Source organism: Oryzias melastigma, linkage group LG20 (assembly GCF_002922805.2).
Source record: "Oryzias melastigma strain HK-1 linkage group LG20, ASM292280v2, whole genome shotgun sequence".
In the NCBI taxonomy this organism is placed as follows: Eukaryota; Metazoa; Chordata; class Actinopteri; order Beloniformes; family Adrianichthyidae; genus Oryzias; species Oryzias melastigma.
Genome location: NC_050531.1, coordinates 25840868 through 25856660, shown reverse-complemented (window position 1 = coordinate 25856660; position 15793 = coordinate 25840868). Strand labels below are relative to the sequence as shown.

At 44.4% G+C, this 15793-nt stretch overlaps 1 protein-coding gene across 2 annotated transcripts; it reads right to left on the bottom strand.

Moving 5' to 3' along the window:
* Positions 1–372: 372 nt before the first annotated feature.
* klhl15 (kelch-like family member 15) lies at positions 373–15428 on the bottom strand. Of its 2 annotated transcripts, XM_024292688.2 has the most exons (10): positions 15091–15428; positions 13965–14052; positions 12457–12565; positions 12131–12269; positions 9285–9473; positions 8976–9200; positions 8515–8676; positions 8065–8274; positions 4206–4396; positions 373–4129 (listed from the first exon to the last, which is right to left on the bottom strand). In XM_024292688.2, the coding sequence occupies exons 3-10, from the start codon at positions 12474–12476 to the stop codon at positions 3376–3378; spliced, it is 1890 nt and encodes a 629-aa protein (XP_024148456.1). In that variant the 5' UTR covers positions 12477–12565; positions 13965–14052; positions 15091–15428; the 3' UTR covers positions 373–3375. The 2 variants fall into 2 exon arrangements, with proteins under 2 accessions (XP_024148456.1, XP_024148455.1); XM_024292687.2 differs by lacking the exon at positions 12457–12565.
* Between the last annotated feature and the right edge of the window lie 365 nt (positions 15429–15793).

Genomic DNA, 15793 nt, shown 5'->3' with positions numbered 1-15793 from the left:
CAAATTCAGCTTCCAGTATTCACACTAGCATTATTGCAGGTAATGCTATAGATCTAGTTCATAAAGTTAAAAAGTTCTTGTTTTAAAGTTTTAAAAATGTTGTTTTAGAGTTTAGTGTTCAATAAATGTTTATCCTGTTCGGTGGCGTGCGTTTTGGCTCCTTGTGTGGTGAGTTTGACACTGCTGCCTTAAAGCATCTGTTACAGTATTAAGATTAATGCTTGAATAAAGCAAGAGTGTGGCTATGAAGGAAATACATGTGTTACTAGAGCAAGGTTATTGTTGACCAATAACATGTGAAAATGAATTTCATGGTAAATAGAAAAACGTGGAGCAGACTCATTTGTTGGAAATAATGAACAAACCGGCAGCTGAAAGTTGACCAATATGAACATTTATTTCTGGAAAGAAGTTACAAATCGTTTCCAAAGTCTCTACTCAGATTATTACATACATTAATCTGATTTTACTGACTTTTTCTGATGCAGTCGTAGTAAGGTATGGTTTATTTCTCTCCTCTATTCTTGTTTCCTACAGACAGACTGAAGACTGGAGGACTAAAGGACGCTGCGCTATGACTGAACGTGCCTGAAATCCTTTATGGTTACAAGCTTCTTCAAAGAACAACATGAGGAAGAGGAGGCTGAGACTGCAGCAGGAGACGTGGCGACTTCATGACAGTGAACGAGATCGGGTGAAGATGTTAGTACCCTGAAGAACTGACAACAAAACAGTTTACTGGTTGAAAGGATAGACGTTGGAGGTTTGTCATCTACATGGAAATCTAGATTATGTCTGCTAGAGTTTGACAGCTAGATAATTCATAAATACATCATCTGAATATAACAGTCTTCCATTTTTTCTTGTGGGATTTACAGATTGTAGTTTACCTAACAATAAGAGTGAGATGATTTGTTCCACACTATCAAAACACTACATGACAAAAAAGAATTAAGACTTTAGTGGCCTTTCAAACATTTCTCCTAAACTCATCCAGGTCAGCTGAGAAGGAATGGAGATGAGCAGATTTATTCCAGTGTTACCAAATCGAAGCTGCCCTGCATGATGGCCGTGCAGCTGCAGCTCGTGAATGTTGGATGCAGCCATGGAGAAATGAAATGGTCTTTAAACGAGGAAGAGAGTCGTGTCCCGTCCTCGTTTGCAAACAGGAAACGGCACAGTTACAGCAGACTGTTTTCCACGCTTCCAGAAGGTTAACAAAACAGGAATGAGCAAAAAGAACAGGATTCAGAATTCACTTCTCCAGATGTTTAACTACTCGACCACTGGTACTGCATAGCTTGGTGAAAAGCAATACTTGAGAAAATAAATAACTTAAATAAGCAGCTAACAGACAGAACTGCATCAGTAGGTGCTCTAGCCCTTTTCACAGTTGCTTAAATAAAAAAACATAATAATCAAAAATATAATCAACACTAAACAGCTGCTGGGCTGCAGGATCAAGGCGTCTGAATGCTGAAATGTGCAATTGAAGGGTTTCCGGCGCTGAAGGCGACTCATCTGTGTCTGAATCTAACAAGGATTCACATGCTGGCTGCTAGCAAAGCATGTTTTCTGTTCAGCTTCATATTTCCAGCTGAGTTTGAAATGAACCGTCTGTTTAAACAAAGATTGACCCGATTTAAACTTTTAAACGTGAACGACGTTAAAGGTCGCTTGGTTAATGTTCTGAAATGAGTCAAACCTTAAAGCAGTCTCACAGCTGGAAACTAAGAATAACTTTCATTAGGAGAGTATAATACAGAAATGTATATATTTAAATAAAATAAGAGGTCTGGGAGTTCCAGTGAAATGCTTCCTGTTTGTGATTGGCCGTTAACATCCTTTAGCTGCAATATTTTTACTCACGTGGCACATATTCATTCTAATAAATGTATATGCAATAACACCATTTGAGCTAAAATCACAGCCAATGACCAAAGCCTGCAGTTAGCTCCACTGTAGCACCAGCTCAGGAGCCGAATTAGTGCATTAGGTAAGAGGTTTATCCTGTGACATAAAATAATCGACTCGCTCTCCAGGATTTCGATCATTTGAACAGTTAATTCAGAAGTAGCTGATGTTTCTGTTGGGAGCCGTCATGTGATCAACGGCTGCCTTCATATTCTTAATGTCAGGAAAATAACTAAACAGAAATGGAAGGTTCAGAAGTGTAAAGGTTATGTTGTTGGTTTGGGTTCATTCAAAGGTCAACATGAAGCCTCCAGCTGCTGGTGTAGTTTGGTTGACAGTTAAATTCAGACACTTTTGATCATCTTTGCTTCACAGCTGTTTAGCTGCTGGGGGGTGGAGGGGTCTGTCATGTACACAAACAATAAGAAGCAATAAAGTGCAGGACAGAGTGACAAACACTGAGACCTCCTCCTCTTCAACTGTGAGGTGTACCCTCCTCCTCCACGTCGTCTGGAGCAGCGGCTCAGCTGCTCTGTAGTGTTATGAACACGAGGAGCGCCTGGACAGGTTTGGAACGCACTGGAAGCAGAGAGCAGGAACGGCTTCCTACCATCTCCACTAACCAGCCTTTTCCATTTTGGGGGATTCTTCACATTTTTGGGTTTTTTTTATTTTTCCAACCTCACACTTAGCAGCCACACTGGTTAATCCAGCTGTGGTGAAGATGGAGGTGGAGCTAAACATTGTGAACTGAAGGACGGCAGGAGCTTCAGAGCCAAACTAGCAGCTGATCTGTGTGGATTTCCTGTGAGGTTTGCACTAACTGAACCTTAGAGGGGAGCAGCTCTCTGTGCAGGATTACATCTGACTAAATATGAGGATTTAGTTCTAGAGATATCCACTTCAATAAGGTGTCATAGTTCTATATGCAACACAGAGCTCCTCACAGCCACAGCTGACTCTTTCTAGGATGCAGATGCGTGTAAACTAAAACCAACAAGATTATCTTCAACTGTGAGCTCAAACTCTTCGTTTTCCACCTCACTTAGATAAACTTTGTTCACTTATAAGTTTGGTTTTGCCTGCTCTGACCTGAAGAAGCAGCAGAAGTCTGGTGTGAGTGAGCCTGACGTGCACTTCTGCTTCCAGTGCGTTTCTGCAGCAGCTTGCCCAGACAGCCGACACACAACATGTGGGGAGAAACAGGAAACGGAACCAGCAGAGGGATTCACCCACAAACCAAGAAACCGGCTGTACTGAGAATTCTGGAAATGTTCGAGCAGACTGTTAAAATGTGGCGGCTTGCGGCGCCACGCTTTGCCCTCGTTAGGAAGAGCAACGTTTTCTCACCTCTAGGTAAGTGCTGGTCTCTGGTTTGAAAGCCCCACCCCCCCACCTGTGAACACCTGGTTCGTCGGCGGGAGTCCTTGAACTCAACATTCCCGGTTGGAGCAGCAGACCTCAGCTGCAGCGCCTCACGTGCTCCAGCACATACTCTGGGAAGTGCAGGCTGCACACCTGCAGACCGTCCAGTTTGCAAGGCATCCTGGGATATTCGTCTTCCTTCCACTTGTTTTCGTCAGGGTCGAATGTGAGGATGGAGTCACTGTAGTGGCCGTTGTAACACAAACCACCGAGTACCATGATCTGTCGGTCCAAAACCGCCACACCGTGGCCGCTACGCCCGATGGGCATGGATGCGAGGATGGTCCACTCGTCGGTGTCGGGGTCGTACACCTCTGTGGACGGACACCCCTGCGACTCAAAAGAAGCCCGCAGGATGACGCACACGCCTCCAAACACGTACAGCTTCCCATTGTGGGAGATCATCTTGTGGAAGCACCGAGCGTAGTTCATTTTGGACTTGTTCTCCCAGCAGCTGGCGTGCGTGCCGGGCAGCAGCGGGCCGCGGCTGGAGCGCGTCCTGTGTGAATCGGAGCCGCCCGAGCTCCCTCCGCTGCCACCCGCCTCCCGCCCGGGATCGAACACGCACACCTGCTTGGAGGTGGAGGACGAGGTGATGCCGCCAGTGATGTAAAGCTTCCCGCTCAGAACCGTCCCCTCGTGGCCGTACTTGTTGACAGGATAAGGATCCACAAACTCCCAGCGGTCCTCCGTGATGTCATATCGCTCCGTAGAGTAAAAGGTCTCATCTCGCGTGCGTCCCGCCACCGCATAGATGTACTTTCCAATGACGCCGACGGCAAACTCCGACCTGCAAACCAACCACACCAGGCGGAGTCAGAGAGCATCCGCAGAGTCAGAGGATGCGAGTCTCGTTTGCCTCTCACCTGGGCACAGACATGTCTGCCATGCGCTGCCATGAGTTCTGCCGCGGGTCGTAACGATACACTTTGGAGGAGGCGTGGAATTCCCCATCGGGCCCCAGCTCCTCCCCGCCCAGCAGGAAGGCAAAGTTGTTGATGATGGCCAGACAGTCTGGTCTGAGCGGCACCTGAGGGCCCTCCAGCTCCCACCACACCTGCAGCAGAGTCAGCGAGGCGTTCAGGGACCGCAGTACAGACCGAACGCACAGAGGAGCGAGCACCAACATTAAAACCACAAAGTTCTGTTCCACTACAGATTAATGAATAGATTATAGAAGTGGGGATCATCTTCTACTAATCAAAACTATCCATAAAAAATAACATAAAAACAGAGAATTTTTGATAAAATAAATGACAAATGACACTAAACTGGGGAGTGTTCACTTTTACATGACAGACACTGAACTGGGGAGCGTTCACCATTAAATAACAGTCTTTAAACTGGGGAGTGTTCAGCTTTAACAGGACGGGCTTTGAACTGGGGAGCGTTCGGCTTTAAATGACAAACATTAAACTGGGGAGCGTTCAGCTTTAAACGACGAACATTAAACTGGGGAGCGTTCAGCTTTAAATGACAAACATTAAACTGGAGAGCGTTCAGCTTTACATGGGAGACTCCAAACTGGGGAGCGTTCACCTTTAAATGACGGACTTTGAACTGGGGAGCGTTCAGCTTTAAATGACGGACTTTGAACTGGGGAGCGTTCAGCTTTACATAGCAGACTCTAAACTAGGGGGCATTCAGCTTTAAATGACGAACATTAAACTGGGGCGCGTTCACCGTTACATGGCAGACTCTAAACTGGGGAGCGTTCACCCATAGATAACCGACTTTAAACTGGGGAGCGTTCAGCTTTACATGACGGACTTTGAACTGGGGAGCGTTCAGCTTTACATGGCACATTTTAAACTGGGGAGCGTTCACCTTTACATCATGGCAGACTCTAAACTGGGGAGCGTTCACCTTTACATGGGAGACTCTAAACTGGGGAGTGTTTAGCTTCACATGACGGACTTTGAACTGGGGAGCGTTCAGCTTTAAATGACCGACTTTGAACTGGGGAGCGTTCAGCTTTACATAGCAGACTCTAAACTGGGGAGCGTTCAGCTTTAAATGACGAACATTAAACTGGGGAGCGTTCAGCTTTACATGGCAGACTCTAAACTGGGGAGCGTTCACCTTTACATGGCAGACTCTAAACTGGGGGGCGTTCAGTTTTAAATGACGAACATTAAACTGGGGAGTGTACAGCTTTACATGACACTTTAAACTGGGGAGTGTTCACTTTAACATGACGGACTTTAAACTGTGTAACGTTTAGCTTTAAATGGACTTTAAAGTGGGGAGCGTTCACCTATAGATAACCGACTTTAAACTGGGGAGCGTTCAGCTTTAAATGATGAACATTAAACTGGGGAGCGTTCACCTTTACATGGCAGACTCTAAACTGGGGAGCGTTCAGCTTTAAATGGCGAACATTAAACTGCAGAGTGTTCACTTTTACATGACGGACTTTAAACTGGGGAGCGTTCACATTTACATGGCAGACTCTAAACTGGGGAGCGTTCACCTTTAAATGACGGACTTTGAACTGGGGAGCATTCAGCTTTAAATGACGGACTTTGAACTGGGGAGCGTTCAGCTTTAAATGACGGACTTTAAACTGGGGAGCGTTCACCTTTACATGGCAGACTCTAAACTGGGGAGCGTTCACCTTTACATGGCAGACTCTAAACTGGGGAGCGTTCAGCTTTAAATGACGAACATTAAACTGGGGAGTGTTCAGCTTTACATGACACTTTAAACTGGGGAGTGTTCACTTTAACATGACGGACTTTAAACTGTGTAACGTTTAGCTTTAAATGGACTTTAAAGTGGGGAGCGTTCACCTATAGATAACCGACTTTAAACTGGGGAGCGTTCAGCTTTAAATGATGAACATTAAACTGGGGAGCGTTCACCTTTACATGGCAGACTCTAAACTGGGGAGCGTTCAGCTTTACATGACACTCTAAACTGGGGAGCATTCACTCCAAATGACGGACTTTAAACTGGGGAGCGTTCACCTATGGATAACCGACTTTAAAACTGGGGAGCGTTCACCTTTAAATAACAGACTTTAAACTGGGGTGCGTTCACCTTTAAATAACAGACATTAAACTGGGGAGCGTTCACCTTTACATAACCGACTTTAAACTGGGGAGCGTTAAGCTTTAAATGACGGACTTTGAACTGGGGAGCGTTCAGCTTTACATAGCAGACTCTAAACTGGGGAGCGTTCAGCTTTGAATGACGAACATTAAACTGGGGAGCGTTCACCTTTACATGGCAGACTCTAAACTGGGGAGCGTTCATCTGTAAATGAAACTTTAAACTGGGGAGTGTTCACTTTAAATGACGTACTCTAAACTGGGGAGCATTCACCTTTAAATGGCAGACTCTAAACTGGGGAGCGTTCACCTTTACATAGCAGACTCTAAACTGGGGAGCGTTCAGCTTTAAATGACGAACATTTAACTGGGGAGCGTTCACCTTTACATGGCAGACTCTAAACTGGGGAGCGTTCACCTTTACATTGCAGACTCTAAACTGGGGAGCGTTCAGCTTTAAATGACGAACATTTAACTGGGGAGCGTTCACCTTTACATGGCAGACTCTAAACTGGGGAGCGTTCAGCTTTAAATGACGAACTTTGAACTGGGGAGCGTTCAGCTTGAAATGATGGACTTTAAACTGGGGAGCGTTCACCTTTACATGGCAGACTTCAAACTGGGGAGCGTTCATCTGTAAATGACACTTTAAACTGGGGATTGTTCACTTTAACATGACGGACTTTAAACTAGGTAACGTTTAGCTTTACATGATGGACTTTGAACTGGGGAGCGTTCACCTATGGATAACCGACTTAAAAACTGGGGAGCGTTCACCTTTAAATAACACACTTTAAACTGGGGAGCGTTCACCTTTAAATAACAGACATTAAACTGGGGAGCGTTCAGCTTTACATGGCAGATTTTAAACTGGGGAGAGTTCACCTTTACATGGCAGACTCTAAACTGGGGAGCGTTCAGCTTTAAATGATGGACTTTGAACTGGGGAGCGTTCAGCTTGAAATGATGGACTTTGAACTGGGGAGCGTTCAGCTCTAAATGATGGACTTTGAACTGGGGAGCGTTCAGGTTTACATAGCAGACTCTAAACTGGGGAGTGTTCAGCTTTACATGGCAGATTTTAAACTGGGGAGCGTTCACCTTTACACAGCAGACTCTAAACTGGGGAGCGTTCACCTTTACATGGAAGACTCTAAACTGGGGAGCGTTCAGCTTTACATGGAAGACTCTAAACTGGGGAGCGTTCACCTTTACATGGCAGACTTCAAACTGGGGAGCGTTCATCTGTAAATGACACTTTAAACTGGGGAGTGTTCACTTTAACATGACGGACTTTAAACTAGGTAACGTTTAGCTTTACATGATGGACTTTGAACTGGGGAGCGTTCACCTATGGATAACCGACTTTAAACTGGGGAGCGTTCACCTATGGATAACCGAATTAAACTGGGGAGCGTTCACCTATGGATAACCGAATTAAACTGGGGAGCGTTCACCTTTAAATAACAGACTTTAAACTGAGGAGCGTTCACCTTTAAATAACAGACTTTAAACTGGGGAGCGTCCACCTTTAAATAACAGATTTTAAACTGGGGAGCGTTCACCATAAATAACAGACTTTAAACTGGGAAGTGTTCACCTTTAAATTACAAACTTTAAACTGGGGAGCGTTCACCTTTAAATTACAAACTTTAAACTTGGGAGCGTTCACCTTCGGCCGCTGCAGCAGCAGGATCTTGCTGTTGACCATGCTGTGGCCGATCATCCCCCTGAAGACCGCCGTCTGCGGGCGCACGGAGCGGATGCGGTTGGACTGCGTCTCCACCAGAGGCTGCTGGTTGACATCGTGGAAGTAGCTGAGCGCCTGATCCACCTCCTGCCTCAGCTGTCTGGAGTACCGGTAGAACTCAGACGTCTTCACCTGAGAGGAGAACATCAGGAGACTTTTACAGAGGTGAACGATCGTGTTCTGTGAGTGAGGGGCATTATGGGTAGAAGCACTTAGTAATGTAAAGTGAAGACAGTGGGACTGAAGGTGGAGCTGAAACAGCTGCTCCTGCTTCACTGTCATCCTCTAAACTGAAAACCACATAGATCCCACAACAGCTGCAGTCAAAACACGTCAAAGTAAACAACAAACATGTCCACGGCGAGCGCCGACCTTCTCGAAGATGTTGGCAGGCGTCATAAGACAGAAGCGGATGGACTGCACGATGGTGTCCGTGTGCCTCCAGCGCCGCCGGTCGTGTCTCAGCCAGGACTGGACGGCTTCATACAGCTCGATCTCGGGGAAGCGGCTCAGGGCGTCGCTGTTCAGGTACGCCTGTTCAGGCAGAAACATGTGACTGAGCAGCAGCCAGAGCTTCAACGTTTGGATCCGACTGTAACTGCAGCTGGCTGGTTAACCTGCATTTAACCTGATTTTGCTGGAATAATGTGGATGTTTCTGCTGAAGGCTCAAGGATTGTTTAGGTTTAGAGAGATTAGATGGAATCCGGCCCTCCTCGTTATTGTTTGAATGATTTTCCTGCCTGACCAGACCTGCTTGCTCGATGTGAAAGTATTCAGAACACCTGCCGGTCGCAGAAGCGTTCAGCAAATAAGCTTCTGCCTGTGTCATACCTGCAGTCTCTCCAGGCTGAGGTAGGACAGGAAGTCGGCTCGGCTCATCAGGGGCACAAAGTTTTCAAGTAGGAAGTTGTCGAGCTGCTCCTGGACGCCCTCCACGCCCACGCTGAAGTCCTCCAGGAGCCGCATGACCTCGGCGCAGTTCTCCAGACAGATCTTAGCCAGCAGGAAGGAGCAGCAGAACTCCACCGCCTCGGTCAGCTGGACGTACATGGCCGCCTGCCGGGTCAGAACAGGTGTCGGCTCAGCTTTGGTAAAGCTCCAACATACTGTGCGCTGGCAGAGATCCAGGGCTGGACTTACCTGCAGGATCTCCTGCACGGTGGGCATGCTGAGCTCCAGCGAGCCGTAGTACATGAAGCGCAGGATGTGGCCGAAGCCAGCGGCTGTCAGCCCTTTCATGTGGATCTTGTCCTGGTCCCTCTCCCTCATGTCTGCAGTGAACATGACCCGGAAGTAGTCACTCTGAGTAGCCAGGAGCGCCTTGTGGGCCTGAAGGAGGACAAGCAACACGTCAAGTCCTGTGGACCTTTGACTGGGTAAAAACGCAGCAGTGGTGCAGGATTTACCTGCACACAGGAAAACTCCCCTGTGAAAGCAGGACAATGTCCACAAGTAAAACCAGACACCAACCATGCATGCGTCACTTATTATCATTAAACAGAAAAATATGAGGGATCCAAATAATTACTTTAATTAAAATATTAAACTTTTTCAAACTAGTCTGAATCTTTGATATTAACCATTATTTGGAAAATCATCACAAAAACAGAACCAATTCTTTTATAGTTTAGTGAATTAACATTAATTCATCTGTAAAGGGAATTCATGCTCTTATCAGAGCCATCACTGATTGATCAAGTTATTTATTTGAGAAGTTGTAAATAAGTGAAAGTTGGGGATGTTGGAGCAAATATGGACCAGAATGTCCAACTCAGGCCTCTAAAGTCCCACTCTAATCACCTGATACTGTAAAATTCTTATCAGTGGTCTTTTAAAGAAAATGATACCATTTTAAGTCAAAATCCAAAAAACTGTTGTTATCTAGGACATAGTTTCTACAGAGCGGCAGGAGCGCTCACCTCTACGATCTCTCTGTTTACACTTTCTCCTGCTAGTTTACAGCCCCTCACACCCCCAACCTAACATAACAGTGCAACAAAAACAGGGATCAATATCAGAGCGTTCCAGCTGTACAGTTCTGATCCAGATTCCAGCTCAAACAAGAAAAACAAAGACGTTCATGGATCTATTTGTCTGTACTGGCCCTCCAAATATAGTTTCTACGTCACAAATTTGATATTTTTCTAACAGCGCTTTTTCATCTGTTCTGATTCACCACAATTTGAGTAGAAAAAAATGCTAGTGCTGATAGCTGAAGCTGTAAATGATGAAACTGATGGCTGAAAAAGCCAAAGCTGATAGCTGTAAACGCTGAAACCGATAGCTGTAAATGATGGAACTAATGGCTGAAAACACTGAAGCTGATAGCTGTAAACGCTGAAGTCGATAGGTGAAAACGCTGAAACTGATAGCTGTAAACTCTGGAACTGATAGCTGAAAACGCTGAAACTGATAGCTGTAAACGCTGAAACTGATAGCTGTAAATGATAAAACTAATGGCTGAAAACGCTGAAGCTGATAGCTGTAAACGCTAAAGTCTATAGCTGAAAACGCTTGAACTGATAGCTGTAAACTCTGAAACTGATAGCTGAAAACGCTGAAACTGATAGCTGAAAACGCTGAAGCTGATAGCTGAAAACGCTGAAGCTGATAGCTGTAAACGCTGAAGCTGGTAGCTCAAAACGCTGAAGCTGATAGCTGTAAACGCTGAAGCTGGTAGCTCAAAACGCTAAATCTGATAGCTGAAAAAGCTGAAACTGATAGCCAGCTAAAATATTAGCTGTCGTTTTGTGATGTTTCCGCTTTATGCTTAAAGCCTTGCGTTTGCTATTGTCATTAAATCAGATTGTCAGAAAAGTCCTTAGCAACAGTTGCTAGCATCGTTAGCTCCCATCGTTTCACAGGACAAGCAGAAGATATTGATTAGTAGTGCATAGACATGAACAAAAGATCAATAAACTTGTTCAGTAGACATAGACAATGGACCAAAGATGCAGACAGTGAACACAAAAACATATTTTTGGCACAGATGGAACCCCATACGGCCCAGACTCAGCCAGACTACGCCTTCAGTGGGCCCAAGATGAATTGAGTTTGAGAATCCTGATCTACCAGGACAACCAGCACTTAGACTAAAATATCAGATTGTTTCCAAACATTATCATGTAGATCAGGAGTTGGCAACATTTAACAGTAAAAGAGGCGTTTGGGCTTGTTTTTTTACTGGTCAAAATCTAGAAGGAGACGTATAGTTTTACTTTAACCTTTAAGAAATTTGGATTTGCATTCATGAGCTTCTTTTCTTTAAAATAATAAATATGAATTACGTCTATTTTTTTTGGCACAAATAAAAGCAAAAATGCAAAAGGAATGTAGCATCTCTCATTATGTTTATGTGATTTTTTTTTTAAACATTTGACACACACTCAAATAATTTCTTTTCAAAATAAAAGCTGCTCTGTTCCAAACAGGATCACCTCAGTTCAGCTCTGAACAGCTAGTAACCAGTGTTGTGCAGCATAAGATAATCTGTGATTTTAACTCATAAAAGATCAAACTTTTTACCAAAGTTTTGCTTTGAATATAAAATCTGTTCATTCTGGAGGTAAAGTTGATCAAACAAGACGTCTTCAGGTCAACAGGATGTAAAAACCTACATAGTTTATCATCTATGTGAACCTCAGACATCAGTTTATACATTTAACTAATCTAAATTAAATAAATGCTAATTAAGTAATACTTTATTTAAAAATTACTATTTTATTTCTCTTGTGTTTCTTTTTTTTGTTCTTTTTTCCCCTCTCTGTCCTCAGCAGTCTTACACTGCTGGGTTTTGTTATTTTAGTTTGGGGTTGGACCTTGGTAGTCTTAGTTTGTGGGCTTTGTTTATTTGTTTTCTTTAGGTAGTTTTGGCTATTTGACTTATTTCATGGTTGGTCAAGGAGCCACCATGGAGAGATAAAAGAGCCACATGTGGACCTGAAGCTGCAGGTTGCAGACTCCTGCTGTAGAGACATGATGCTTACCTGGAAGTGGTGCTCCTCTATCAACAGCGTGACATCCAGCAGCAGACGCTCCTCGTAGAGCGCCCGGAAGCCCGACGACACGCTGCCGTCGTGCACCTGGGACAGGTACACCTCCACATCCGCCCCCGACATCACACACCTGTGGGAGAAGGCGGAGTGAGAGGAGACCAGCAGGAGGGGGAAACTCCCACACTGCTGTGAGCGGCGGGACGCGCAGCTGCTCCTCCACCCCCCACCATGACCATCCCGGCCACCCTCACCACTTTACAGACAGAGACAGAGGAGTGATTGGAAAGTGACCACACACACACACGCAGCACACTCACCTCTGATTGGCCACGGGCATGTCAGAGGGGGTTGTCCGAGCCAATCAGAGGACAGTGCCCCTTGTGTCCAGAAGATGTTAACAAAGTCCCTTTTCTGAGCGTCAATCACCTGAACAACAAAGCCAACACAACCACCACGTTAAAACACAGCTGCAGCCGTCTGGAGCTCGGCCCGCGGCGCTGCCGTCCACACCGAGCCCCAGCGCAGCCTCCATGATTCCACACCAAGAAAACACATCCACCGCGCAGAGGTCAGCTGACTCGTGTCATGGAGAACATCAGGTCAGGGGAGAAACTGAAGTCGTTTACTGATGAAAATACAATATTTGAACAAGAATAGTAGAATTCAGATTCAACAAAAAAAATCAGATGGCTCGTTTCTAAAGTCGTAACTATCATCTAGTGGCTGAACAGAACCTGAATAACAGAGAGGCAGATCTGTGGGCAGCTCTGAAGAATGGCTTTAAATCATGTGCGTCAGAGTCAAGGCCCGGGGGCCGGATCCGGCCCTCCAGATACTTTTATTTTATTGTTATTAATGACCCGATGTTATCTTGTGCTCATTTCCAACTTGTATCATTTTGACTAAATATATTTTTATGGAGAGTAAAATATTGAAAGTTATTTAAGATTTAAGTTGATTTATTCTAGAATAATATTCCTGCCTTTTTATTATTCATAATTACGAAAAAAAGTTACAATTTTAAAGTTTTAAAAATTGTCATTCTGCTAACTTTTTGGACTATTTTGGAATTTACTAAGATTTTTTAGGCTATTTTGGAGTTTAGCTAATATTCCAGCTACATGCTAGCTGTTTTCGCTAACCTAAGTTCTTTTGTTTGTTCTTTAAGCTAATTTAGCTTGTAGCTAATATTTTAGCTGGCTATTAGCTTCAGTGTTTTTATAAACTTCAGCATCTTCAGCTATCAGCACTAGCATCTTCAGCGTTCAAATTCGGCTTACAACATTATCACAGGTAACGCTATATATCTAGTACATAATCATGTTAAAAAGTTACGGTTTTAAAGTTTAAGAAATATAGTTTTATAGTTTTCAATAAATGTTTATCCTGTTCGTCCCACAACCAAAGGTGTGCTTTGGATTTTGGCCCCTTGTGCGGTTGAGTTTAACACCCCTGCTTTAAATGGATTCACTGTGTTTAAACTTTTGAAACTCAACTCAAACATTAAAAACATTTAAAAGGTTAGTTCAGCTAAAAAACATCTTCTCTTTTAGCAGCCATTATTAAATCTAGACCCTTAATCTTAGCATTTTCTTACATCATCCATGTTTCAAAAATGAAACTGAAGCATCACTTAAAACTGCTCTGTTCAGATTCAAACATTTTAAAGCTTTACCAAGAATCTAAAATAAACAGCATCTGCAGCAAACAGGAGAAATGTTTAAACAGGAAAGTTGAAAGTATTTCATGTTAATCACAGGCATGAAATGTCATGAGTGTCAGTGGAGCAGAAACATGCAGTGAGACGGAGCGGGGGGGGTCGTACCTTTTGGAGCCCGAGCGAGCGATCACAGGCTGTGACAGCTGAGCACTAAGGGGTCGCTCGCATTTCCTGTGTTTATGTTTCCCTGGTTCTACCAGAACACACAGGAGACAGAGGTTCAGAGCATGATGGATTCAAGGACCAGGAGCTTCCACACTCACACCCTTCAGAGGACAAACACACAACTGGAACCTTTAGGACACTTTTTCCGTCCTCTCTGACACCTGTTGGGTTCTACTGCAGGATTCAGGATTCTGTCCTTCAAAATAAGGTCCAGTTGGCCTGAAGAACAGAATCCTGTAATACTATGAGCTGAGCACAAGTTCATGCTTAGTACAAGGAAACTTTGTATTATTTTTTGGTCATTTGTAGGTTATTATTAAATTAGAATCGGAATGATGGATTAAGTACAACTGTATAATTTCAGTTTATTTTTTTATCTATTATAATTTGGCATTAAACTGAATTTAATTCACAGACAAGTAAAGTTATATAGTAAATAAAAAGAAAAAAAAACTGAAAAACTAGTCATAGATAATCCAATGAACGATGACAACTATAATTTTAAACAATTGTTCTGATCATCTTTATATTTTGAACGAATGAATTGTGTTTGATTAATAACCATGTTGGGCTTTAAACGTGCGTGTTCTCGTGTTTAATACAATGAACTAATGAGACGTTCCGGTCTGCTGTGTTAGGGGTCTCAAAGGCCCCAAAGCTGGACTTGTGAGCGGGACTCCGCAGAATGCCTGACCCGGATTTCCTCCGAGTCACGACAGAAAAACAACAACAGGTGTACGGCGGTGCTGCTGCAGCTGATTACAGTGAACGCGTCACAGTATTACAGCTGCCCCCGGGAAACGGCATGGTGCGTTCGCGTGCTTTCGTCCGTCACGTAAACAAGGCTGTGCCCGCAGGAGTCCGGAGGAGCTGCTGCTCCCAAAACAAAGGAGGTCCAGCCTGCTCCGGGAGCGGGAGGGCAGCGCATTGTCACGGCCAGGAAATCCGACGCACACGTTCGGACCGCGGCTCTCCCCGCCGGCCGCTCCGGGTAAACGGTCACGACTGTCGGCGCCGATGGGCAGAGAAACGGCTTTAGCTTAGTGGCTAAATCCAAACAGCTCACCTCGGCGGTGCGAATCCCCACAACCCCTCTTCGACCAGCCAGCCCTGGCGCCTTCGGACATGAAGTTGCGGGTTCGTTTCCGTGCTCAAGAAAACGGGCGGCAGTGTCTCACTGCCGTGCCTGTGTTGCGGCCCATGCGCTGGACGCGGAGAGCCCCGACAAGGAGGCGAGTTACACGGCTAAAGAGCCACCGCGGTGGCCGGACTGCACGGACGCCATCTTCTGCAGTGGCGTCATTTCCCTTTTGGGCGGAACTGAAGGGCGTAGTGCAGCCCGCCGAATATCGTCTATTTACAGACATGTATCACTACACGTGAAGAAAAATACCACCACAGGTAAATAAATAAAAAAATAACTGTTCTCAGGGCGATCTTGGTTTCTGGTTTATGCAAATAAACAAAAACACCCAGCAAACACGTGTTCATGAATTTAAAACTATATAAAATACTCTAGAACTATAAAAACTACAATTATTATATGAAAAAGATTACAACATAATCTGATGTTGTTTGGTAAATCTAAACCTGATTTAAACCAGGGTAAATGAAAGGTTTTGGTGTTAAACACCCTTAGCAAAAAATAGTCTCTTTAAGTAAACTTATATAAAAGTGAGGCATTTGAAGTTTGTATTTTTATACACCATCTGTGTTGTAAATTTAAAGACCCACTCCAATGAAAATAGATTTTTAATGTTTTAAACGTG